We start from the raw sequence: 27,841 nt of genomic DNA, 5'->3' as shown, positions 1-27,841 counted from the left end.
CAGGGGTCACATGTGTCTTGCAGAACATCACAGATCCCCTTTACGTGGCACAGCATCTGGCATAAGGTGAATAAAGAACTGCTTTTTATTTTAAATGATGAATAAACGGCGCCACAGTCCAGAGCATCTCAGAGTCATGAGGATCCCTACAATCCCACAGAGTCTCCATAACGAGTACATCTGTCTGGGTGCAGGGATTCCCACAGATGTGGGTGAGGCCAGTTGTGCCCCCTCCCCACCTCACAGTCCCGTTCTGCACACACACTCTTGTCTTCAACCTCCTCTATGCTTAAGCTAGTTTAGCAGTTTAATCTCAGAGCCTTTCTGCTACAGATCAGTACAACCAACAGGACCTACTTTTTCCTCCCAATGAGAGGACTGAAGTTGAAGAGTGTATCTCTAACAGGACACTTTCTGGAATAAAGGACCACCCTCTTCCCATCCACCTAAACCAGCTTTTTCATTAAAAAATTCTTTGGCTTGGGGAGCCTGGGTGTCTCAGGCATTTAAGTGCCTGACTCTTGATCTTGGCTTAGGTCATGATCTCACAGTTCGTGAGTTCAAGCCCTGCACTGGGCTCCGTGCTGACAGCATGGAGCCTGCTTGGCATTCTCTCTCTGTCTCTCTCTCTCTGTCTCTCTCTCTGTCTCTCTCTCTCTCTCTCCCCCTGCCCCTCTCCTTCTCTCTCTGAAAATAAATAAATAAATAAACTTAAAAAAATTCTTTGGCTTTTTGTATTTTACTGGAGGCCAGAAGGGGGCTTCTTCCTTGTCTCCCTAGAGCACACTGCTCATATGTCCAGCAGGCAAGTGTCTTCCTGAGAAACCATGGGAGACAGATTTTGAGTGATGTGACAGAGAAGCCAGGAAGCCACTCTGAGGACAGCACCCTCTGAAAGGCTGTTTTTTTTTTTTTTTTTTTACGGAGGGCAGGGGGCACTCTGATGAACCACCTGTGGTTCTAGAGAGGCCCGGCCATGCACTGGCTGTGAGGGCTGGACAAGCCGATGGGGCAAAGGTGGCTTGAAGGCTCAGCGTGTTAGAATGGTGCCCAGTGCTCCCCCCAAACACTGGATCTTGCTCTTGTGAACTTCTGTTGACTCAGGGCCAACCGTGCAACTGCAGTCATAGGGACCATGACAGGTTAGTTTCTGGATAGAATCTGATATGGTGGAGAAAAAAAGTCAGGGACAGAGTACAAAAACCCTGCAGCTAAAGGCAGTGCTTGGGTGCTCTTTGGGGGAGTGGGAAGCTGTGCAGACCTCTGGGAGCGCCCCTCCCACTCTGCCCTTACCCTGCTGCAGGGATCTGGAGATTAGGAAATGTCCTGGAGAAAAAGCCTCTGATCTTAGCCACACCGGGCAAAGGGGCCAGCCGGGTAGACCTGGCGTGAAGGTGGACCTGGGATCTGCCCTGGGTGAGTTTCATCCTTCCTTAGGACACAAAGAAAGGTCCTCACCATGGCTTACAGCCCCAGGGAGACGGTGTGAGTGGAAGCAACATCTACAGTCCCGGTCGCTGAAGAAGACTCCACAAACTCGTACCTCCTCTGTGCTGAGCACAGTGGAGCACAGATCAGATCCCTGTCCACACGATGCCTTACGGTGCCTCCCTCCTCCCCAGGCCTGTCTCCTTTCTCCCCTAAAAGCAGGCTGTTCCATCCATGGCTGTATCTTCAGTCTCTGGCACAGAGTAGGGCTCAATAAAATGTTGAAGGAAACAATGAATGAATGAAAGCACACGTCTGACTGGCTGAGTCAATTCCTCGGTCCAACTTTGGAAACAGAGACTAGAGGTGAGGCTGCGGGTGGTTGCTGTCTTCAGGAGGAAACTGTAAAAATGCCTCTCAGGTCAGGGTGGCATCTGGCCAGCTGGGTCACACACTGGCTTCCCTTCTGGCTGCGAGAACTTCCTTGTCTCAGGACAGAGCAACTAGTACAATGACTTCACACGGTGGCAACAGATCCCAGGTTCCTTTGTGCTCCTCTCTACAAACAATTTCACTATCTAGGGGCACCTGGGTGTCTCAGTCTGTTGAGTGTCCGACTTTAGCTCAGGTCATCATCTCGTGGTTTGTGTCGGGTTCTGTGCTGACAGCTCGGAGCCCGGAGCCTGCTTTAGATTCTGTGTCTCCCTCTCTCTCAAAAATAAATAAACATTAAAAAAAAAAAGTATTAAAAAAAAAGAAATGAAACAATTTCACTGTCTAAAAGCAGGGGCTGTGGGGTGGGGGCCCTTTGTCAGGTACATGGCTGGCAGCTGGGGCCAGGACTGAGCACGTGCTTCATGTGGAGGAACAGAGTTCTCTCCACGAATGGAGGTCACTGCTCTGCAGAATGCTCACTCCCAGCTCACCGGGGGTTGCTGTGGGCCAGGCCCGACGGGGCTGAGGCTGCACCAAGAGCAGATAGCACGTCCTTCTGGGCTGCAGTATCACTGGCATGGCGATCAGGGGTCCTGGCTGGACCTCTGCTGCAGCACAGAGGAGGAGGAGGAGGAAGAGAGGCAACTCTGGCCACTTCCCTCAAGGTTAGAAGGTGAGCTGCTTCCAGACCCGAGATATGTCCCTGAGGACTGAGGTGTTCACCCAGGCTGGCTAACATGTGGCTCTGCAGGCTCAGGAAAGAGAGCCAGGAGTTTCCTAGCAACCTCGCTGCCTGCTAGCAGGTCTCCCAGCTGCAGCGGCAGAAGGAAGAAATCCAGCTGTAGGACAAAGGCCGCTGTTGTGTGGTGGCTGAGAGCAAGGACTCAGGGAGACGGCTACCTGGGTCCCCATCCACGTACCCTTGGGCAAGTCACCTTAGTGGGCCTCAGCCCTCCTCTGTCAAGCGGAGAAAATAATACTGCCTATTTTATAAGACTGTTGTGAGGACCAAATGAGGAAATCCATACAAAGAATCAGTGGTCTGGCATATAAACAACATACTAACCATTCCCTGATCACTGGGGCCAGGATCTGCCCTCTACCCCCAAGTTTTGATTACAGAAAAAAAAATGTAGTGATTTTGCAAGTAATTTTTGTTTTATTCTTTGTATTTTTCTCTATTTTCTAATTTTCTACAAGGAACAAATATCACTCTCCCGCTTGGAAAAAAAAAAAAAAACACTTTAAAATTCTCAGAAGACACCATTGATGGGACCCTAGAAGTCAGAACTGGCAGAGTAACTGCCAGAGAAGGTTCCAGAACATGGGTCTGTTCTAATCCAAGACTATCTCAGTATGACTGTGCTTTACAAGTGCCCACAAATCACACTTTCCTAGAAGAGTTCCAGGAACCACAACATGTCAAGTGACAAAGAAGACACTTTTCCTGTCTAGACACTGAAATGCTTATAATTAAATCAAAGACTCAGGAGGCAGGGAGAGGCAACAGATACTCCTTTAAGACAATCTCAAGGGGCGCCTGGGTGGCGCAGTCGGTTAAGCGTCCGACTTCAGCCAGGTCACGATCTCGCGGTCCGGGAGTTCGAGCCCCGCGTCGGGCTCTGGGCTGATGGCTCAGAGCCTGGAGCCTGTTTCCGATTCTGTGTCTCCCTCTCTCTCTGCCCCTCCCCCGTCATGCTCTGTCTCTCTCTGTCCCAAAAATAAATAAACGTTGAAAGACAATCTCAAAAATCCGGGCAGGGGCACCTGGGTGGTTTAGTCTGTTGGGTGTCCAGCTCTTGGTTTCGGCTCAGGTCATGATCTCACGGTTTGTGAGATCAAGTCCTGCATCAGGCTCTGCACTGACAGTGGAGCCTGCTTGGGATTCTCTCTCTGTCTCTGTCTCTGTCTCTCTGTCTCTCTTTCTCTCTCTCTCTCCTCCCCCACTCATGCTCTCTCTCCTCTCTTTTAAAATAAATAAATATTAAAAGTTTATTTATTTTTGAGAGAGAGACAGAGCGCAAGCGGGGATTGGGGGGCAAAAAGAGAGAAAAAGACAGAACCTGAAGCAGGCTCCAGGCTCTGAGCTGTCGGCACAGAGCTGGACGCGGGGCACGAGCCCACGAACCATGAGATTGTGACCTGAGCCAAAGTTGGACACTTAACCAACTGAGCCACCCAGGCACCCCTAAAATAAATAAATAAACTTAAGAGAAGGGGAGGGGAGGGGAGGGGAGGGGAGAGGAGAGGAGAGAGAAAAGAGAAAAGAAAAGAAAAAAGATCCAGGCAAACACACCTAACATAAAAATACTCTCTAATCTCACCACCCAGGGGTATAACAGCTGGCCTGTTTCTTTGGGTCTGAAAGTGGTTTTAAAGCCAACCAAAGTTGCCCTGCCTGTAGTGTCACCACTAATGCTGACTAGGTGGTGGGTGCTCAGTGAAGGGCAGGCTGCTGTGACCGGAGGAGTGAAATGTCTCCACCACGGACAGCCTGAGTCTCTGAGGTGAGACAAGGAAGAGATATAATCTGGAAAAGTCTCCAGTGGCTCTCCCAGGGGGCAAGAGGACTAACGAATTAGGACTCTAAAGTTCTTCCTCTTCAGCATTAAGAATGCATATAACACAATCCTGATTGTAACAAGGGAGAAGGTACTGGTAAGACACAGTATTCACTACAGAGAGGGTTCAAGGTTAAAGTAAATAAAAAGAAAAGAAAGATAAATGCCTAGCTCTCAGCAGCCAGGCTGCAGATAAGTGTGAAGAGCAGACAGGGTGCTTGACGTCAATGTCTTGGTCATCTTCCCGCTAAGATGTGGGCCAGACTATTCTCCTGAAAGTAAGACATTTAGATTTTCTTAGAAGGGTCACTGGCTCATTCTTGGCATGTCTCCAGAGACCTGCTGGATCTCTGGCTTGAAGGCTGCTTCTTTAGGAGATGCCTCCAGATCATAAGCAACATGAGGATGGGGATTAGATTTGTTTTGTGCTCCCAACTATCTCCCAGGCTCAGTGCATAGGAGGTAAAGGTGTGTGGAATGACTTATCTTCAGTGGCAGGGACTATAGATATTCCTTCTGTTTGCCACTGCCTCCATGGGTATATAGCTTCTGGTATACAGCAGAGGTCCAATAAATGTTTTGTTTTGTTTTGTTTTTAAATGACTTACCTGTGTGGGGTCATGGGCTCCTGAACGTTGCATCTTCAATTAACCCATGCATCTTAAGACTTCCCTCTTACTCTCCCCAGCCACAGAAAAACCCTACTTGGATCCCAGAACCCCAGGCCCTGGAAAAACAGGCCTGAGCACTAAACTTGCTAAGGCAAACTGTACAATTTCTGAGTTTCCGGCCCAGCCAGTTTCCTGACCAACATGTCACACAAAATCCTTCCCCTGAAAATAGCTCTAAGCCTGCCAGTCTGCAGAGATGGGAACAGGAAATGGAAAATCACCATGTCCTCACTCAAAGCACTGCAACATCAGGGCCCCAAGTCCGGATGTATTTGGTGTGGCCCTCGGGTGACAGACCACTTTTTCCAGTCCAGCCCATGCTGTGGGGCCACCACCAAGATGCTACTGATTAGAAGAGGCACCATTGATGTTGCACAGCCTTTGGAGGAAATAATAAACGACTGTCAATATTAAGTGCACACATCAAATGTAAGACCCATCTTCATTTTCTGAAATGGGAAACCATGGCAGGAAAGGAATGTAGGATTCCTCCTAGCCACTCCCCCGTGAATTATCTCCTGCATGGGGGCAGCCATATTTCCTTGCAGATTTGGGTTTAATCCTGTAAATGAATCTCCTGCTTTGCTTTGTCTAAAGTACACCGGTGAAAAAGGCCACCTGGAAAAACGGCCCCCTTTGCATCCACTGCCCACGATTAGTACCCTAGGGGCATTTCGACTATTCCCAGCTTGGGAAGAGCTGGTGTGTTTAACTTCTCCCCCAGCAGGAAGGTACTGCCTTCCTTCATCCCCTTCACCAGGAGAGATTAAGACTGCTTTCAAGTCTGCAACAGGGAGACCCCATCTCACCGCCCCCCTGCTCTGCTCTCAAAGAAACTGCTTCTCAGAAGCAGCAGTTGCTAATCAAAGCAGGGGGAGGAAAGGGGAAGGATGCAGGGGTGACTGAGGGGGGAGTGAAGGTGCTTTACTGGGATGGAGATGGGCCACTCCTAGAATTTCCTGAGGCCCAGAGAGCACAAGCCCTTGGTAGGCAGTGGTTTTCACTGGTACCTTCGCTAAGAGATGAGACTATTCATTTCTGGCTTGAGGAGTCTTAAAAGCAATTGGTCTGGGGAACTCATTTCTCATCTGGGCATCCTGGACAGGGCAAGGCAGCAGGAGGGATGCAAAGGTACTCCCTGCTGGGAGCACAGAAGGAAAGCCATAAGTAGACACAGGTGGGGGGCCGGCATGGGGGAGGGACACTGCTCCTCTACTGATGGTTTCTTGAGGTAGAGAAGTGTGGTTCCAAACGCTCCCACAAATTAAGTTCAATTTAAGAAAAGGGATCTTGTCATTCACGAGGCAATTTAGTGCTTCCTATCAAAATCTTACATGCACACAACGCACACACCTTTGTCCCAAGCATTTCCATCTCTGGGCATTTTTCTCACACTTCCTTGTACAAAGATACAGGGAAAAGGATAGTTGTCATCGTACTGTTGACAGTAGTGAAAAAACCAGATGGCAATCTAAATGGCCACCGACAGTGGAGTAATCAAACAGACGTCAGTGTTTATGATACAGAGAACTCTGCAGTCAAGGAAGAGTAAGGTAAACCCAGACAGACTGACAGGAAAGATGTTCTTGACGTGCTACAAAGAAAGCACTCTTGGTATTAACCCACTTGTGTAAATACACAATTGATTCTGGTTATGTGCAGAAGCTGTGTTCCATAAATTCACTGGGAAAGGCGGAACTAGTGAACCCAGAACCGGGCTCCTAGGGAAGTACAGGGTTAGGTTCCTGTGAGCCACTGGTCATGTTTTCATCAATCGATCAACACAGAACCTGGTTCTGTGTATTTCTGTTCAATATACTGTTGATTCATTATCACCGAACCCACAGCCTGCAGCACTGTAACTCGCGCCTGAACAAGCCTCATCTAGCACACAGGTTTTGTCTGAACGGCACATCATGGCCTTGCACTCAGGAATGCAAGACAGCACTTCAGCACTATGCTTCTTGGGGGCCGTATTAAGCAGTAAAACCACCAACAAGCAGAAAAATGAGAAAATGTGGCACTAAACAGACTGAGAAAAGGACCCTTGTTTTTAAGCACGAGCGCTGAATCAAGAAGGCAGAGCGTTGTCTTTGTTCCTCAGCTGGGAACGTGCACACTGGGTGCCTCTGAACATGTCCACGAATGACTGCCAAAGTTCTGTGAGTATGGATTTTGAGATTACAAATAAATTTTAGTGAGGAGCACCTGGGTGGCTCAGTCGGTTAAGCACCTGACTCTCAACTTCGGCTCAGGTCATGATCTCACGGTTTGAGAGTCTGAGCCCCACAACACTCTGTGCTGAGAGTGCTTGGGATTCTCTCTCTCTCTCTCTCTCTCTCTCTCTCTCTCTCCCTCTCCCTCTCCCTCTCCCTCTCCCTCTCCCCCTCCCCTGCTCTCTCTCTCTCAAAATAAATAAAAAACCCCACAAATTTTAGTCAATTCGCAAGTATGGAATCTTTGAATTATGAGGAATTACAGTAGATCAATTTTGGAAAAAGACATAAGAAACTACTCCCAGAAAGTATTTTTGGTGAGTGGGATAAGCAGCAGATTTTTTACTTTATTCTGTGAATCTCACTGTCCAAATGAGTATACTATTTCTAATTTTGGGGTCACCTGGGTGGCTCAGTTGGTTGAGCATCCAACTTCAGCTCAGGTCATGTTCTCACAGTTCATGAGTTTTGAGCCCTGAGTTAGGCTCTGTGCTGACAGCTTGGAGTCTGGAACCTGCTTTGGATTCTGTATCTCCCTCTCTCTACCCCTCCCCTGCTCACACTGTGTGTGTGTGTGTGTGTGTGTGTATGTCTCAAAAATAAAGAAACATTTAAAAAAATTAAAACAAAATTTGCAGTGGGAAGGTGAGCCTTTCTGTAGGTACATGCATCACAGCATGACAGATTCACTGTGAGCTAAAGGATACTCTGCCCCCACATTTGATGCTTCCCTCTTCTGGGGAGGAGGAGGGCTGAAATGAAGGCTAGCAGAGGACTCAGCCTCACCTACAAAAGCCTGAAAGTCAGAACTTTACCCCAAGAAACAAACTTGTCACCCTTAACTTTTCCCGCTTCACATACCAGAAGCAGTCAGTGAGGGGCAGGATGGGGCTCACAGTCCAGAAGAGAAAGTACAATGGAATGGGGGAAAGGAAGGGAATCTTGCAATTCTGTTTACTGGGCAGTTTATATGGGTGTGATCTAGGATTCCTTTTACCACCTTGTCAATAAAAATAGATTTATTTTCCCAATTATGAAAACACATAAATATGTTTGGGTCTGGAAGTATACACACCAAACTGTGGCAAAAGGACTATGGGTTTGGGGAAAACAATTTTTTTTCTTTTTTCTTTTAGAGAGAGCGAGAGAGAGTGTGAGCACACACACACAAGTGGGACAGGGGCAGAGAGAAGGAGAGAGAGAATCCTAAGCAAACTCCATGTTTGGCATGGAGCCTGATACAGGGCTCAATCCCACACCTCTGGGATCATGACCTGAGATGAAATCAAGAGTTGGACACTCAACTGATTAAGCCACCCAGACATCCTGGAAATGAATTTTTATACTACTGTATCTTTTGGATTTTTTTTTTAATGTTTATTTATTTTTGAGACAGAGAGAGACAGAGCATGAACGGGGCAGGGTCAGAGAGAGAGGGAGACACAGAATCCGAAGCAGGCTCCAGGCTGTCAGCACAGAGCCCGACATGGGGCTTGAACTCACAAACCGCGAGATCACGACCCGAGCCGAAGTTGAAAGCTCAACCAACTGAACCACCCAGGTGCCCCATGGATTTTTTAATAATAAAAATGTATCTCATACCTTTTTGATTGTAATAACAACGTCTCACATTTAAGGCCATGCTGCCCTACCAAAAAGGCCACCCTGGTCATGCCTCCTGCCTTTTTGGTTTTCTTCCCCACCCTCTCTCCTTCTCAGGTTGCTTCATGCCCTGGCCAAGCACTCAACACCCAGTCATCTCGGAGCAGCAATAGCTAGGCAAAAGCAAAACTCTGGGTTTCCTTAAAAAGTTCAACACCGAAGAGCCAATTCTAATCAGCAATTCCACTCTTAGGCTTCTGCCTAAAAGAACTGAAAACAGGTGTTCAAACAAAACTGGTACTGAATGTTCACAGCAGCACTAATAATAACAGCCAAAAGGTGGAAACAACCCAAATGTCCATCAACAGATAAATGGATAAACAAATTGTGGTATGCCCATACAACAGTGTTATTCAGCCATGACAAGGAATGAAGGACTGATGTGCGCTACAACTTGGATGAACCCTGAAAACATTAAGTGAAAGAAAGCAGACAAAAGGTCATGTACTGTAGGATTCCTTTCACACGAAATGTCCAGAACAGGCAAATCCGTACAGATAGAACACAGATTAATGGCTGCCAGCAGCTGTGAGTGGGAAGGAATGGGAAGTGGCCACTTAATGGATACAAGTGTTCCTTTCAGGGGGATGAAAATGTTCTGGAACTAGAGAGAGGCAACAGTTGCACAGCAGTGTGAATGGATGTACTAAACGCCGTGAAACTGTATGGTTCACAATGGCTAAAATGGTAAATTTCATGTTGTGATATGAATTTTACCGCATTTAAAAAACAAACAAAACTCCTGAGCTGTGTGATCATAGGCAAGTTACTCAGCCTCTCTGAGCTTACGGAATGGGCAGATGACAGCACAACCATATAGGCTGGTTGGGAGGATTCCACGAGACATGGGTGTTAAGTGCTTGACACACAGCTGGGTGTGGAGAAAGGGGCTAGTAAGTAATAAAGCTGTGGCCACCAGGATGACAGTTATGGCACGCTGACAAAGCCCATTCACCTGGAAGTTGTGGGGTCTCCATGCTGCCAAATTATCCTTTTAATTAAACAGCTATAACAACAACAAAAAGAGGGGCTGGGAAGCTGTAAAAGATGAAAGATTAAAGAAGACAGTGGCTCTACTATATTTACAGTATACTTATATCTAGATTATATTTATGGTAGGATTCTATCCCGTGTAGGTTACATGAACAGTTAACTCAATCATAGGAAGACCAAGTCCACCATGGAACAACCTATAAGCTCTTGCTTTTCCACCTCCTTCCATTGGTCTGACCCTTGACTTCCACTGGTCTGACCAAGATATGGACCCTTGACTGACCCTTGATCTATGGGGGCAGAGGGGCTGCAGGTAGGTGAGAAGGTTCCATCTGTGCAAAGGCTCTTATCTGGAAACAGCTCTAAAAACTGAAAAACTGACAGGTGGGTGCAAGAAATGTTACTCTTCTTATCTAGGAATTATCTGGTACAGAATTAGCAGAACTCAAAACTTCCTGAGGCAAGGTGACCACCACCCCCCACCCCCTTGTGGCTAATAGTCAGCCTGGGGAGAGGGGAGGGAGCAATGAATAGGATTTCAGGCTGTCATGGAAACTTTTCTTTCTTTGGGCCTCTGAGCATATGGCAGGTGTCCTGAAAAATCCGTTCCTGCTGCCCCAGGCTGGCTGCTGTCCTCAGACATGTGGGTGGGGGTGTCTGCCTCTCTGTCTGAAAGGCCCTCTTCCCTCTGCCATGACGGCGGCAGCACAAAGGAGTCTCCAGTGTGCGCCTCACGTCCCAGCTCCCCAGACAGACGCTGGAGGACAGCCTCCATGGCCTCATGGAAATCTAAGTCCCCTGCCCCCATGGGGCCTCGATGCAGCCCATAGATCACAGACAGCAGCAGGCCAAAGGCCATGGCGCGGACTTCTCCTAGGCCGCCTGAAATGTGATGCCCGTTCTGCCCTCGGCTGACAGTGATATCTTGCAAGCCCTGCATCTCTTCCCAAGACGGAAGAGAGCTACATGTTGTTTTGGGACTTTGAGGTAGCAAGCAGACTGGATTCCCACCCAGCAAGACTGACTTCTCTGTAGAACACAGGAAATCAGCTGGCCCAAGGTAGAGAAAATCAAATTGGAAGACTGTACACCCAAAGCAGCCAAAGGGATTAGAATAACAGGTAGAAAGTGCCATGGTGGAAAACAATACAGAATGTTTAAAACTCTATAGCTGTGCTTCTGGAACTGGGTGATCGTGGCCACAGGGGTTCAGGGCAGCATGCCGAGGACAGAGCCATAGGAGAAAATGGGTACCATCCTCTTGTGGCATCAGTGGGACTCAAGGATTGGAGAGGGGCCGATATAATAAAACAGGATGATAACATATTGTAGAGGGGAATGTAAACTCTGACTGAATTGTAAGAAGAAAATACTAGATGTCAAGGAAATGTCATGATTGTAGCTAGCCACTTTGGGGCACGTCACTCCTTTCCATTAAGGGCACCTTGGAGAGGTGTGAAAGCCCAGCTCGGAAGGAACCTCTAGCTTCATTCATTTCCTTTATTCCACAAATATTTTTTTCAGGTCTTATGATGTACTAGGTTCCTTTCCCTCCCCAAAACTTACTGTTTAGTAGCAGGGGTGGGTGTTAATTAAGAGTGCATGATGCCATGGAAATGTGTATTTGCTGAGTGTGGGGGGGGGAAGGCTTTCTCAAGGATGTGGGGCCTGAGTGACATTTAATTGGGTCCAGACAGGTGGGGTGGGGAAGCTTTCTAGGCAGAGGAGACAGCATGGGCAAAGTTCTGTGACAGGAGGGGACTTAGCTGGGATTCAGTGCCTGAAGAGGGGAAATGTATGAGGTCAGACAGACAGGACCTTGATAGACGATCCCTATCCTCAGATTGTTGGTAAACCAGGGGGCAATTTTAAGTAGCAGGATGGCATAACAGAACTGTGTTTTAAGCACATGACCTGAGCAGCATAGTCAGGCGGTAGTCCCTACTGAGGCAGACAGACAGACAGCTATGCTGTGTTTTTTGTTGGGCCTCAATGGACGATTGAGGCCTGGTGTCCAGGCCTGGTGACAACACAATGGGTCTTGGTTGGCCCCAATCAAGCAGTCACATTTCTACATACCTCTAAGAACAGTGGTTGTTAGGGTTTCCCCTAACATACATTCCCCTAATAGCACACTCAGAGGCCCTATGCCTCTGGTGACACTGCCTTAAGAGTACAGGTTCTGGCACCACGCAGTTCTGGGCCCAAACTGTGTCTGCTATATACTAGCTAGATGACCCAAGGCAAGCTTCTTAATCTCTCTATGTCTCGGTAAGATGGGGGTACTACAAGTATCTGTCTCTCTGTCTCCTTGGGTCATGGTGTGGATGCATTAAAATCAAGATGCTAAAATCCTTATCACTTAGCCTGGAACATTACAGACGCTAAAGAAAGTGTTGATTATTATGACTATAGTTTGCATTCAGCAAAGGATGGACACAGAAGATGTGCAAAGACCTCAGAAATGTAAAATGACTCAGGAGCACCCAGGCTCTAAGGAGGGCGGGGAGTGGGTGGGAAGCAGCGGTTTCCACATACTTGCGAGCAGGAGGCAGGAGACCGCCACGGCATACAGCTGCTTGGAGGTGGTGATGTTGTAGCGGTCCAGGAAGTGGTCCAGCAGGTAGACAGCCAGGTGCCGGGCCGAGGGGCACAGCTGACAGTGGCTGCTCAGCAGGGTCAGGATGTCCACAAAGAACCGGCGGCTCTTCAACAGTGGGGAGTGGGCTCGGAAGGCGGGCAGCTTCAGCTCCTGGAGGACAGGAGGGACAGAAGGGGGGTCAGGGCTGCCTCCTGAGAGCCTCGGATGCCCCAGGAAAGCGAGACACAGGGGCCTGCCTGCTGGCTGGTGAGGGTCAGTGATTCCCTCCAGACCCTTCAAATCCTAGGATGGCAGCTCCTCTATTCCAGAAACTCCTGGACCATCTCCCATCTGCCCTCAGTGAGCACAGGCTCGTGAAATGTCAAGGATATGATGACAGAGGCACATGAAGGAGATAATCGGCACCAAAGACACCAGTCATTCCCTGGGGAGAGGATTAGTATTTGAGATATATAAGCCATAAAAGAATATAGGCCTGGAGGTCAGAGACCCGTATCCCAATTCCAGTTGCACTACTCAACCAAGTCGTGCCAGCATGGTCCCCTGCCTTCACCTTTGCCTCTTCCTCAACAGCTGAGGGGAGGATTAAATAGAAAATGAATGTAAACACCCAGCATACAGTGACCTCTCAGGGACCCCAGCCTAATTGCCTCTCTGGGTGGGATTGTGAGAGATGAATTTTAAAAAATATTTAATATATGGGGCATCTGAGTGGCTCAGTTGGTTAAGCATCTGACTCTTGATCTCGGATCAGGTCTTGATCTCACGGCTCATGAGTTCGAGCCCCACATCGGGCTCTGTGATGGTAGTACAGAGCCTGCTTGGGATTCTCTCCTTCTCTCTCTGCCCCTCCCCTGCACTCTCTCTCTCTTTCTTTAAAAAAAAAAAAACAAAACATTTAAAAAATATTTAATACACAAAAAGCTGTTAAAATAATAGTACAAAGAACTCCTGAAATACCCTTCACCCAGGCTCCTCAGTTTTCATTTTATATTTTCTCTCTCTGCATGCACATACATTTTTTTTCTAAAAGTAAATTCCAAACATATTTCCCTCCACCCAAGGAGGCAACTTTTACTTTGTAATTTGTACACTGCCATGTTATCCAAATTTATTTCTCCAACATAAGCCAACAAGAGAAATATCAAGCCAACCAAGATTTTTAATGACAGGAAAAATTTTCTTATATATCTGCTATATTTGCAATTTAACCGAAGTAGGCCAGATATGATTTATTTAGGAAATGCTGTAGCTATATTTTGTCAAGTAGAGAAACTAAAGAGAAGCAAAATTGAGGGACAGTGGGAAAGGGGGAACTGGCAGAAAAGGAACTGTGAGAGCTTACTAAAGGCAGGTTCCCTGGGGGTGAGATTAAAACAGACTGGAGCCCTTTGTCTGTATCATGCCACTTTCTCAGCCACTTTCTCAGTGTGGCTCTACTGAGATAGCAACAGCTCTGGGACAAGAGATATCTGTTCATTCATTCATTCATTTATTCATTCAAAATATATTAATTCATTCATTTAACTCGGTAAGTATTGAGTGCCTTCTATACATCAGACATTATTCTAGGCACTGGGGATATAACCTAGAATAAGATAGACATACATCTAAATGGAAGATTAAAACCATCAAACTCTTACAAAAGGAGCAAATCTTCACTTAGGCAATGGTTTCTTTGATGTGACTAGAAGCAACAGAACTAGAAGCAAGATCATCTAAGTTGGACTTCAAAATGTAAAACCTTCGTGCTTCAAAAGACAACATCAAGAAAGTGAAAAGACAACCCACAGAACGGGAGAAAATGTTTGGAAATCATGTATCAGTAAGAGGCTGTATCCAGAGTAAAGAATTCCCAAAACTCAACAATAAAAAGACAACGTAGTTCAAAATGGACAAAGGACTGAATAGATATTTCTGCAAAGAAGACATGGAAATGGCCAATAAGCACATGAAAAGATGCGCAACACTCAATTATTAGGGAAATGCAAATCAAAACCACAGTGAGATACCACCTCACACCCATTACAATTGCTACTAGAAAAACAAAATCAGAAAATAAACACGTGTTGGTGAGGATGTGACAAACTGGAACTCTCATCCACTGGTGGTGGGAAGGTAAAATGGTACAGCCACTGTGGAGAACACTCTGGTAGTTCCTCAAAACGTGAAGCACAGAGGAAGCACATGACCCAGCAATTCCAATCCTTGCTGTATGCCCAAGAGAAATGAAAACGTGGAGACACAAAAACTTGTATAGGAATGTTTCTAACAGCTTTATTCATAACAAGATAGGGAAACTGAATGGACCCCATGAAAGACTACTTTTTTGTTGCCTCTATTCTTGCTAGGACCTATACCTCCACTCTACACACACTTTATGGTACAGATAATGTATGTCCTCCTTATAAAGGGTATGGAGTTAATGATTTCTTTGGAGTCATTCAGCGCAGCAGATAACATCTAAGGAGTGATGAGGTGGGTCCTCATGAACCACTTTCCAAGACCACTGACTCACCAAGACCATTGGCTCCAGGGCATAAGTGACTGATGGAGGACACCTAAACACTTCTCTTTGTTGCTGGATGCCTGAGAAGACACGTGCATTGACCATATCCTCAGTGAAAACCCCAGACCCCAAGCAAACATGAGACTCACACCTCTTTCCTTTCTGAGTCACCCACTCTGTCTGTATCTGCTTTATGTCCTCAGTAAATGCTGTTCTCACTTCCTCTCGGCTTGTGCTTAATTTCTTTAAAAAAAATTTTTTTTTTCAACATTTATTTATTTTTTGGGGGACAGAGAGAGACAGAGCATGAATGGGGGAGGGGCAGAGAGAGAGGGAGACACAGAATCGGAAACAGGCTCCAGGCTCTGAGCCATCAGCCCAGAGCCCGACGCGGGGCTCGAACTCACGGACCACGAGATCGTGACCTGGCTGAAGTCGGACGCTTAACCGACTGCGCCACCCAGGTGCCCCAAAGGCTTGTGCTTAATTTCTATCCTGTGAGAAGCCAAAGACCCTCTTGGCTGGTCCTGCAGGATTTCCTCTGGGTCCTCGGACGCAGCCAACCTGCATCACTAACAGTCTCCAAATGGAAACAACCCAAATGTGCATCAACTGATGAATGGAAAAACAAAATGTATCCATACACCACGCAATATTACTTGGCCATAAAAAGGAAAGAATATGAATGACCCTTGAAAACATTATGCTAAGTGAAAAAAAGCTAGTCATAAAAGGCCACATATTGTATGATCCCATTTATATGGTATGTCCAGTATAGGCAAATCCATACAAACATAAAGTATGTTAGTAGTTGCTGGGAGCTAGGGATGGGTGGAAGTTAATGGGCGGGGGGGTGACTGCTAATGGTTTCTTTTTGGGATCATGAAAACATTCTGAAATTAGATAGTGTTGATGGTTGCACAATGCTTAATATGCTAAAGGCAACTGAATTGTATACTTTCAAAGGGTGAGTTTTATGATATATGAATTATATTTCAATAAAGCTATCCTTTTACCATTCTCATGGAGTTTCTAGACCAGTAAGAGATGGGAACCAAATAATAAGGCAATTACACAATTCCAAATGGTGATCAACACTACAAAGGAGGGGTGCCTGGGTGGCTCAGTTGGTTAAGCATCTGATTCTTCTTTTTTTTTTAATGTTTATTTATTTTTGAGACAGAGAGAGACAGAGCATGAATGGGGAAGGGGCAGAGAGAGAGGGAGACACAGAATTGGAAGCAGGCTCCAGGCTCTGAGCCATCAGCCCAGAGCCTGACGCGGGGCTCGAACTCACAGACTGCGAGATCGTGACCTGAGCTGAAGTTGGACGCTTAACCACACAGACTGCGAGATCGTGACCTGAGCTGAAGTTGGACGCTTAACCAACTGAGCCACCCAGGCGCCCCTTAAGCATCTGATTCTTGATGTCAGCTCAGGTCTTGATCTCAGGGTCATGAGTTCAAGCCCCGCGTTGGGCTCCGTACTGAGTATGGAGCCTCCTTAAAAAACAAAAACAAAGACAAAACACTACAAAGGAAAACCCTGAGCAGTGAACGCCCCCATCTTCTCAAAGGGAGAAAGGCCTTCCCTGTGAAAGTGAAGCCTGCGTTGAGATTTCACGCTGGGATCTCTCCTCTTCTGGCTTGTTCCCCCACAGAGCTCTGAGCCCAGGACATCTCTCGTGCTAACCCCAGGGTTCTGCTCATGGAAGGTGCTCCAAGGTGAACAAAGTACTCTCTCTCCCTCATGTTTACACATAAACTGGAGTTTGACAAAGTCCTGAAACCCCAGGCTTTACTTAACCTGCAAGGGATCTGAGACCACAAGACTGTCAATGTACCTTTTTCTCAACCTTTTTTTTTTTTTTTAAAGTAATCTCTACACCCAACATGGGGCTCGAATTCATGACCTCGAGATGAAGAGTCGCAAGCTCCACCAACTGAGCCAGGGGGGCACCCTGGTTTTTTTCATTTAAATCACAGAGACAATCTTTTATTGTCAGTTTAACTTTTTTAAAGAAAAGATTTGACTTGTGTATTATTCATCTTCATTGTCTGATGAATTTATGGGCCACTGTGGGATTTCAAACTCCTTGAGGGCAGGGTCTGGGTCTGCTCTGGCTCATCCCTGTTTTCTCAGCACCCTGGGGTGTCCAAACATCATCAGGTACCTAATACTAGCTGTGGAAGGAATAAAGGCAGGGAGGGGGAGAGCTGGGGAGGAAAGAGGAATGAACTGCAGTGGTGAGTGGAGAATGCCCTCAGCCCATCAGTAGGGAGCAGCAGTGGAGGCTTCAAGGAGGAGAGATCCATCCAGCCAGGATTTGGAAGGAAGTGACTGTTGAAGATACAGGAAGGGAGGAAGGTCAGCAGGAAAAACTGCATTGGCAAAGCTACACAGGTGTCCCATCCAGGGAATCGGGGCACTTGAACAGCCAAACAGGTAGGGTGTGTCCAGACAAGCAGGTGAGGACGGCGGGCAGTCCCATCTTGTGCGCCCTGCTAAGACATCTAGCCTGCTCCGCGGGCAACAGAGAGCCCCTGAAGGGCTTAGAGCAGGGCATAAACACTGGTAGGGTGGCTACGCATGAAGATCTCGCAGCCAGGCTCCTCCAGGGCTATGTCCAGACACCTGGTAGCAGCAACCAATGCGGGGCTGCAGCTGCAAAAGCAGCCTCCTCCTCCACCCTCCGGCAGCCCCCACAAGCCTGCAGGCTACTTGGGTATTTCCTCTAAACAGCCGGCTCTGAGGCTCTTGACAAGACGCAACCACAGTCACAGATCCTTGGTGTTCAGTAGGCAGCAGCTGCCGGAAATGAGACAAGTGACCTTTGGCCCAGACTGCACTGCCCCCATCAAGGCAGTTCAGAGTCCCAAAACACAACAGGTCAGATATGCAGAGTCCTGACTTCCTTGATTGCTCAGTTCGGCCAAGCTTAACTCCTTCTGGACTTTCTCCTGTGTCAACTGGGAGAAGAGAGCTCCCTCTGTATACTTTCCTGAGGAAAGGGTCCGCTGGCGTGAGCAGATTCCCAAAGGAAGTCATCCATGCATAAAACAGAAAGTTATGAAGGGGGCACCTGGGTGGCTCATTGGATGGGTTGAGCTTCCGACTTTGGCTCAGGTCATGATCTCGCGGCTCGTGAGTTCGAGCCCTGCATTGGGCTCTGTGCTGACAGCTCAGAGCCTGGAGCCTGCTCAGATTCTGTGTCTCCTTCTCTCTCTCTGCCCCTCTCCCACTCACGCTCTGTCACTGTCTCTCAAAAATGAATAAATGTTAAAAAAAGATTAAAAAAAAAAAGAAAAAGTTATGTTCCTTTGGAACAGGCAACAGTACGGGTCAAGAAGGATTTGGCAAATAGGGCTTCCCAGAAGAGGCTGAGTGTCAAAAGTGGGCAGGATTCTGAAAGTAGAACAGCCATCTGCGATGCTCTTCACCCCCATTTCTGCTCATTCCTCAGATATTGGTTTAAATGTCCCTTCCAAAGTTTTCTCTGACTCCTTATCATTCCAAATCAAGCCCCCTTGTTCTCTTAGCATGCTATTCTTCACGGCCAGGTATGTACTTATTTACATGTGTCTTCCTGCTAAACGCTAGCTCCGGAGGATGGAGGTCAAGTCCACTTTGCCTGTACCATTTGCCCAGTGCCCAGAGGGAGGTGCTCAAAAACTATCTGCAGGAGTAAAAAGGAATGGATAGTCATGAAAAGGCAAGGAGGAGGGGCGCCTGGGTGGCTCAACTGGTTAAGTGTCTGACTCCAGCTCAGGTCATGACCTCATCGGTTCCTGAGTTTGAGCCCCACATTGGACTCTGTGGAGCCTGCCTGGGAATCTCGCTCTCTCCTTCTCTCTGCCCTCCCCTATTAATGCTCTCTCTCTCTCAAAATAAACAAAACTTAAAAAAAAAATTTTTTTAAAGGCAAGAAAGAAACTTAAATGCACATTACTCAGAGAAAGAATCCAATCTGAAAAGGCTAAATACTATATGATTCCAACTGTATGACATTCTGGAAAAGCCAAAACTATGGAGAGGGTTAAAAGATCAGTGGTTGCCAGGGGATGGGTGGAGGAGGGAGAGAACAGACCAAACAGAGGATTTTCTAGGGCAATGAAACTACTCCGTATATTATAATGATGGATACACATCATTATACATTTGTCCAAACCCACAGAATGTACAACACCAAGGCTGAACTCTAATGTAAACCAAAGACTTTAAGTGACAGGGGCACCTGGGTGGCTCAGTCAGTTAAGCACCTCTTGATTTCAGCTCAGGTCATGATCTCATAGTTTGTGGGTTCAAGCCTGGCATCAGGCTCTTCACTGGCAGTGCGGAGCCTGCTTGAGATTCTCTCTGCCCCTCCCTCTCTCTCTCAAAAAGAAACATTAAAAACAAAAGACTTTAAGTGACACTTATGTGTCATGAGGTTCATCAACTGTAACAAATGTACTCCTCTGGTGGGGCATGTGGATATGGGGGAGGCTGTGCATGCATGCGGGGGCAGCTGGTACATGGAACATCTCCGTACCTTCTGTTCAATATTGCTGTGAACCTCACACTGTTTTAAAAACATAGCCTTTAAAAAACAAAAAGAATGAATACTGTAACGTACCACGGTGCATCAAATACACTCTTCTCCCCACATATTGGGGAGCAGTCTGGCACAGATAGTTAAGTCAGGCAGTTCTGGGGTGGAATCTCAGGTCCACCCCAGTTATTAACCTTGGGCATGTGAATTTGGAACCCCAGTGCCCTCATTTGGGCCCTCATCAGCCCAGCTGATTCCTTCTGTAACCCAATTAAGGGGGAAAAGGCCTTCATTACAAGGGCTTTGCTCTAAGGATCCACATTCCTCCCCAGGCACTTTTGAAAAATGGGGCACATTTGAAAAATGGGGGTCACACTGCCCTAACTGTAAAATATTTGGCACTTGACAGCAATCAGTAAGCATTAGTGGCCTTTCCCTCAAGCTGGGCAATCAAACTTCAGATAAACTGAGCTTATCTGCCTCTGTCAAAAGCTCTCTGGACTCTCAGAGGAACTGTTGGATGGAATGCTTTGGTGGGTGGAGGGAAGCTTTCTACCTGATGGTTTATAGCTGGGCCTGGGGGCCTCTGCAGAGAAGGAAACCTACCCATCTCCTTGTCCTCCACAGAACCCTGAAGTCAAATGGAATGAGGAGTCAGCCTCAGCTTCTGGCGCTGAGAAGGGTGATTCCTTGGCAAATGAACAACAATGTGGGACGCCAGCATGCCTACCCTGTTTAGTTTGAGAGCCCAGCTGATTCCTTCTGTAACCCAATTAAGGGGGAAAAGGCCTTCATTACAAGGACTTTGCTCTAGGGATCCGCATTCCTCCCCAGGCACTTTTGACCTAAGTCAGCTTAAAGGCCACAGCAGCCCGGGTGCATGAAGCCACCCCTCCTGGTGAGGGGCCTGGATTCCAGAAACAAAAGAGCAGCCTGCGAGGGGCGGCCTGTAAAGCCCTCCCGGATTAGGCAGGCACTTGGCAGGCACTCAGCAGCCAGTGTGGGCGGAAAGGGGCAGGAAGGGCAGGAACGGGGCCAGGCAGAGTGACCTTCCTCTCGGCAGGGCAGGGGCAACATCTCTGTGGACAGCAGAAAGGCTGGGAGGAGGTTCACAGAAAAGGAGGGGTAGCAGGACAGGCAGAGGCTTCCAGAAACTCTCCCTCACAAGCTGCTGGCCCTTTATCACCTGAGCCAGACAAGAGAGCACGAGTTCCTCAGCCATAACCAGAGATGAGCAGGCTGGGGCACAGGGACAAGCGGCCGTGACGGAGTTCAGGTGCAGGGAATGCAATCCACCTTACCAAAAAACACTTCTGTTATCAAAGTTTATTTTGGTTTTTATTATTTATTATTATCTTTAATGTTTGTTTATTTTTGAGAGAGAGACAGAGCACGAGCAGGGGAGGGGCAAGAGTGAGAGACTAAGACACAGAACCCGAAGAAGGCTCCAAGCTCCAGGCTCCAGGCTTCAGGCTCCGAGCTGTCCAGCACAGGGCTGGAACCCACTGACCGCGAGATCTTGACCTGTGCCGAAGTCAGACGCCCAACTTCCTGAGCCACCCAGGTGCCCCTATTTTGGTTTTTAAAAGTAATAACAATGGAGGGGCGCGTGGGTGGCTCAGTTGGTTAAGTGTCAGCCTCTTGGTTTTGGCTCAGGTCATGATCTCACAGTTCAAGAGTTCAAGCCCCACGTCGGGCTCTGTGCTGACAGTGCAGAGCCTGCTCTTGGGATTCTCTCTCTTCCTCTTTCTCTGCCCCTCCCCCACTCACACTCTTGCACTCTCTCAAAATACATAAGCTTTAAAAAAATAGTAACAATGGACAAGAAGAAACTATTAGATATACAACAAAATGTTAATAGCAGTATCTTGGAGGGCTGAGATCTTGTGTGATTTTTATTTTCATGCTTTCAACACTGAATTTTTTAAAAAAGAAACATTCAAAGTTAAAAAAAAAAACCAGGGGCGCCTGGGTGGAGCAGTCGGTTAAGCGTCCGACTTCAGCCAGGTCACGATCTCGCGGTCCTTGAGTTCGAGCCCCACATCAGGCTCTGGGCTGATGGCTCAGAGCCTGGAGCCTGTTTCCAATTCTGTGTCTCCCTCTCTCTCTGCCCCTCCCCCGTTCATGCTCTGTCTCTCTCTGTCCCAAAAATAAATAAAAAAAGTTGAAAAAAAAATTTAAAAAAATAAATAAATAAAATAAAAAAAAAAAACCAAACTCACAGAGAACAGATTGGTGGTTGCCAGTGGCAAGGAGGTGGGAGGTGGGCGAAATGGGTGAATGGAGTGAAAAGGTACAAACTTACAACTGTAAAGTAAATAAGTCCTGAGGATATAATGTACAGCATGGTGAAGACAGTAATATCGTATTCTGCATTTGAAAGTTGCTAAGAGATAAATCCTAAAAGTTCTCATCATGAGAAAAAAATGTAACTATGTGAAGTGACAAATGCTAACTATACTTACTGTGGCGATCATTTCCCAAAATGTACAAATATTGAATCCTTATGTTGTACACCTGAAACTAATATAATGTTATGCCCATAAAAAAAGAGTGCTTCAGGGATGAAAAGTACAGCATGGGAATACAGTCAATATACTGTAATAGCATTGTGTGGTGACAGATGATAATAATACTTATCATGGTGAGCACAGCTTAATGTATAAAATTGTCAAATTACCATGCTGTACATCTGAAACTAATAACATCGTATGTCAACTACACTTTAATAAAAATAAATTGAAAAGTAATATTCAAAAAAAGACTGAAATTTTAAAAATATTCAATGTATAGACATTTTATTACTTCAATACTGTGTTTCCAGTCTGAAAAGAAACAGAGGGAGGGACTAGATACCCACTGTATTAAGGCCCAGCTCAAAATGTATCCCCAAGGATTCCCTGGTAACTTCACGTCACGTCTTTGAGAAAGTCAGCCCTTTAATAATAACATGCCCCATGTCAGCACTGTGCTAAATATCCCACTTCATCCTCACAAGATGCAAGGCCCCACCCAGGTCCAACCCAGAAGTAGTGACCTTTTTTTCTTTTTCCGTTTTACTAATTATAAATGATATATTCACTGAGAACTTTTCTAAAGTAGAAAAAAATAACAAATATCACTTATGATCTCTCATGAAAAGTCCTAGTAAGTTTTACATGGATTCCTTTTTTTAATGTTTATTTATTTATTTTTGAGAGTGCACACACACACAAGTGGGGGAGGGGATAAAGAGAGAGGAAGACAAAAAATCCCAAGCAGGCTCTGCCCTCAGCTCAGAGCCTGATATGGGGCTTGAACTCACAAACTGTGAGATCATGACCTGAGCTGAAATCAAGAGTCAGACACTTAACTGACTGAGCCACGTCTTTACACGGATTCTTCAGATATTTTCCTCTGTGCAAACTTCTACAAAACGGAGTCATAATCTACAAGTATGCCCAACTCCCCCTTCAAGACAGCATCAGAAACCATATTTTCAATGGCTGCCTAGCATTTTGTCATCATAAGGTTGTGTCGTGATTCCACCAGATCCCCATTCTGGCATTTGGGCCATTTCTCATCCTTGTGGTCTCTGTTCTGGTCACTCACCAGACAGGCCTTCCCCGACTGCCCTCCCATAGCAGCCTGTGTGTTCCTACACTGAGCAGTGACCGTCCAATAAAGGGTTTATTCCTTCCACCCCGCAGAATGTGATCTCTGTGAGGGAGGGAGTCATTTTTCTCTCCAGGTCTGGGCTGTACCCCTGGTACCTGGCACACAGTAAGGGCTAAAAAATATCTGCTGAATGAATGAATGAATGTTTGAATAAATGAATGGAGATGCACCTCAGCCAACACCAGCTGCAGGAAAGCTTCTCCCTGCCTGTGGCCATCCCTGTCCCACCCCCGTCTCCCTTAGCCAGCCCTGCATCCTTCCCTGGGGTAACCAATGCGGGGGACACTGCCCCCTGAGTGGGAAATTCCACCATGATGCGGGACAGTTCTGTGACCAGAGGCACCATTCTAGAGGAAAGGAAGGTGGTACATGTCCAGAAAGGCTTGCGTCCTTTAGGAACCACTCTCCTTGCTGACCAAGAGCTCTGTCTGGGGATTCCAAGGCAGAAAGAGGATTATTGAGAGGGACAGCTTTCCGAAAAAGGCTGAAGACAAGTGACTCACAACACCTACAAAGCCCAAACTGGAATACACAGAGTGGCGGCAAGGCTGTGTGGACAGGCTTCTGAAGATTCCATGCACGTGTCTGCTCCTCCAGTGCTCTCCCCTTTCTCACAGAGGCATTGCCCTTGGCAGAGGTAGCAAACACTCTACACCTGGGCTGGTCTCAGATGTGCCTGGGAGAACAGGTGAGGCCAGGCTGAAGTGCAGTTAAACAGGCCCCAAGCCCACAGCCAGGACTGCTGGGCAGGGACCCTGGCTTGTCACTGCTGAAGGACAGATGGGGGAGAAAATTCAGCTTGTGCTCTTCACACACAGGCTATGCCGGCATTTTGAGGCTAACCTCAGAGGAGTTTGAAGGTCATGTGCACTGTAAAAGTTCAGCTGGTCACCCTTGTTTTCTCATATGAAGGGAGGAAGGGAGGTCTACATTTTGTAGACTTGGTGTCTTGTACTGTGTTGTTTTCTAACTGCCTTATGGTTTTACTTCTCATCATTCACCTATTCTTCCTTCAGATCTCAGCTTAAAAGTCACTTCTGAAAACAGTGCTTCCTGGTCATATGCCTTTCAGATATTCCCCAAGCACCTAGAACTTTTCCCCACCTATCTATCCATCCATCCATCCATCCATCCATCCATCCATCCATCCATCCATTCACTTTGAGTGTCTTTCTTCACTCCTCAACGATAAACATCATGAGAAAAGGGATGGGTTTGTCTTGTTCAGCTCTGTGACTCCAATACTTGACACAGAAGAAATACTCAATAATTAACAAAACGTTCGAATTTGGAGAATGGCACATACTTGAAATGAAAAGGGAAGTAAAAATGGTTTGCTCGGGATCTTAGAGGTTGAATAAAACTATCATAATGTGCAAATCAAAATACTCCCCAAGACCAGGAGGTGTAAGAACCTGGGGATGCTGAATTCTAGGGGAAAGAGAAAACTCTGTCCTTGCCTTGGGGTGCCTCAGTCTACCCAATAGCAGCAGGGGTTGAACACAGAGGAAAAAGGTGGTATTTTATAAGGGACTGGGAACTTCAAGAATTCTAAATTACATACTCTACTCTCAGTCATTTCAAAGGCAATGTTTCCCAGTGTGTGTTCCATGACACCCCAGGCCCAATTTTATACTCCTGAAGAACAGGGATCTGTGGGCCATACTATATACTGCATACTACTTTGTTCCTTCCTAAAAAGGAATCAGATATCAGCTCACTGGAATCCCTGAAACATTTGTTCAGGAAAAAAAACGCACATAGTTTTAGGAAACTCTAGGTTAAATCTGTTTATCCACAGATGACCATCACCACCATCCCTTTTTAAGGGGGGATGGGGGCAGAGGAACAACATCCCAGAGAGCTTGTTCCGGGAGATGGTGATTTAGGGTGCTGGCAGCTGGGCACTGGTGTGCTGGGGACATTAAATTCCAATGCATCTGCAAGGTGAGACTCCAGAGAAAATCCCTGGCTCAACTCCCAACAAGTTGATGATGCTAAGCTGAAAGGTTTACTGAAAAGCTCTCTGAGATGAAAAGCCACAGTTTTCACCTGTTGAATTGCCCTGGTAAGAATTTCCACACAGCCATGGTGTTCAGAGCCTAGGAGAGGCACAAGACGACAGAGATGCCAGCTCACCCTGGCAGCCAAGAGCCGGGTGCCCTGCCTTGTGGGGTCTATGGACGGGCTCCAAATTAAATCCCTTCAACTGCCCTGTCTCATATATATATATATATATATATATATATATATATATATATATTACATATGTGTATATATGTGTACAATACACATATACATATATACATATATATATACACATATATACATATATATATATACACATTTTAATATATTACATATGTATTTACAATTTTGGCAATTCCCAGTCCTCTGTAAACACAGACTTGGTTCCTCCCTGGAAACCACCTACTGCTGTGTAGACTGAGGCACCTGTCTACTGTCACTGCCACACCAAGGCAAAGACAGAATTCAGCATCCCCAGGTTCTTATACTTCCTCTCTGGTCTGGTCTTCATGAGTATCTGGAATCACTCATTATGATGAACAGCTTTATACAACCTTCCATTTTATATACATGCATATATATATATATATGGTTTTAAAACTCTGTGTATTTCCTTTGCCAGATACCATGTTCCATGCATTCTGTCCTCTCACCTCCAACAAGCCCACACGGTGGGGATTATCGGCATCCCAGTACTCAGGACAAGGACAGCTCAGAGAAGCTACATAACTTGCTTAAGGTCCCCCAGTTTGTAAGTGATGGATCTGAATCTGGGCTTTCTGATTCCATGCTCATAACACTGCTTTGCAGACTCTATGGGATAGTTTAGGTTTGTGTTTTCCTTCCAAAATAATGTTATACTTAACAGGTTATAAAATATTTTATTACTGTAGGAATTTTAGAAAACACATATATGAATACAAAGAAAATTAAATTCACCAGCAATGCCACCACCAAGAGACAAGTGTGAGCATGTGCACGTGTTGGTAGATGCGCCTCCAGTCTAGCTTCTCTGCACACACATGCCCCCACTTCTCCCTCACACTGTACTATGGCCCTACTGACAGCTGTAACTCAACCTGGGCTCTCCATCGCAGCACTCAGCCTGTTGAGCTGGGCACAGTCAGTGGCACCACCAGCACTGGCTGATGCCCAGAAAAATGAGGCACAGAAGTGCAATAGCCAAAGCCGCCCTGTGGGTTAGTGGCAAATCCTGGACTTGGACATCAGAGGGACTGGCTGGGTCTGGGGTGTGGTGCTGCTTTGAATGTGACAACCACTTTGTAAGTGGCCCAAGGTGCAGAGCAGGGGCAAGTTGCTCTCCCACACCAGCTGCTGAAGGAAAACCACACTGGTCTCCTTTGTGCTTCCCGCCATGCTCATCCTCAGTGCTGCCAACTGCTGCCTCCCTAGGGAGGCTGGGCCTCCAGGCACTGGGCCAGCTGGTTGGGAAACAGCTCGAGGGATGGTGTCTGCCTGAGAACAAAGAGTAGCAAGACATGAAGAAACATCATGTGTAACCAAGGTGACCAACAGGAAGCGGAGACTTGCAAATTGAAAGGGAAAAAGAAAGGGGAGGTGGGTAAGTTGGCTCTTCAGAGGCCTCAGAAGTACACACCTCTGACCCCAGAGGCCCTGCACAGTTCAAGGATCACCCTCCTTCCCCTCTCTGCCCCAATTGCTTCATAAAGCCCAAGAAGGTATTTTCGGTAAAGGACCAACATCGCTGCGAGAACACTATTTCGACACCCTCAAGAGGGTGGTTTGCAGCACATAAAGCCAACAATGCCAGTGACATCCCCTCCTGCTGACCTCTGGCCTGTCTTCCAGCAGAGAGAAAGGTCATCTCCAGCCACCACATCTCTCACTGGCCCCCTGAACTCAGAAAAGGGCCAGCTCTGGACACGCCTCTTTGTTCCCAGGAGCCACAGCCACTGGCGTCCAGAGCATACTCTGTGACAGGTCTGGCTGTAGCTGCTGGCATCCAACTGTGGCCAAAGGCATGTGTGTCTGCCTCTCTATGGTCCTGCCCCAGAGACCTCCCAACACCCCCAAAGACAACACTCATGGTCTTTTTATAAACTGTCCCCCATATTCTTCATTTCAGCAACTTCCTGATTTGACCACATCCCTCACACCTTATCTTCTCAATGGGGGGTGCCCCTCATTCTCCCACATGCTCTCTTATGTAGGGACAGGGGTCATGATGCACCCCCTTCCATGGTGGTTCTCTGTAACAGGTCCAACCCCTGGATCTTTCCCCCTTCCCTCCTGGGTCACCATTCCTAAGCTGTGGCTCCAGCAGCTCTTCACTCGACTCTTCCCGTTCCCAATTTCCAGATTCCTTCTGAGGGATTTTCCTGGGAACCTTGACCCTACCATGCAGCCTGAAACAGGTCAGTAAGGTAACCACTACCACAACCACTACCTCCATTCCCCTGCTGATATATAGTCCAGGGTGTCTACCACTATGGTCATTTGATCCCAGACATTGGAATCTTCTGAGAATTCCCTGAAAAATGGAGGCTTCCCACTGTCCTGAGTTGAA

General features: G+C 46.9%; 1 protein-coding gene across 1 annotated transcript in view; it reads right to left on the bottom strand.

Moving 5' to 3' along the window:
• Nucleotides 1-27,841, bottom strand: part of CCNJL (cyclin J like) — a 58,214-nt gene that overhangs the window by 15,843 nt on the left and 14,530 nt on the right. Inside the window, exon 3 of the mRNA XM_043596856.1 lies at nucleotides 12,505-12,718. Within this exon, the coding sequence (XP_043452791.1) occupies nucleotides 12,505-12,718 (214 nt within the window). The remainder of the gene's footprint in view (nucleotides 1-12,504; nucleotides 12,719-27,841) is intronic.

The sequence above is a fragment of the Prionailurus bengalensis genome, chromosome A1 (assembly GCF_016509475.1).
Source record: "Prionailurus bengalensis isolate Pbe53 chromosome A1, Fcat_Pben_1.1_paternal_pri, whole genome shotgun sequence".
NCBI lineage: Eukaryota > Metazoa > Chordata > Mammalia > Carnivora > Felidae > Prionailurus > Prionailurus bengalensis.
Note: the sequence above shows the minus strand (reverse complement) of the source record. Positions and strands in the feature narration are given on the sequence as shown.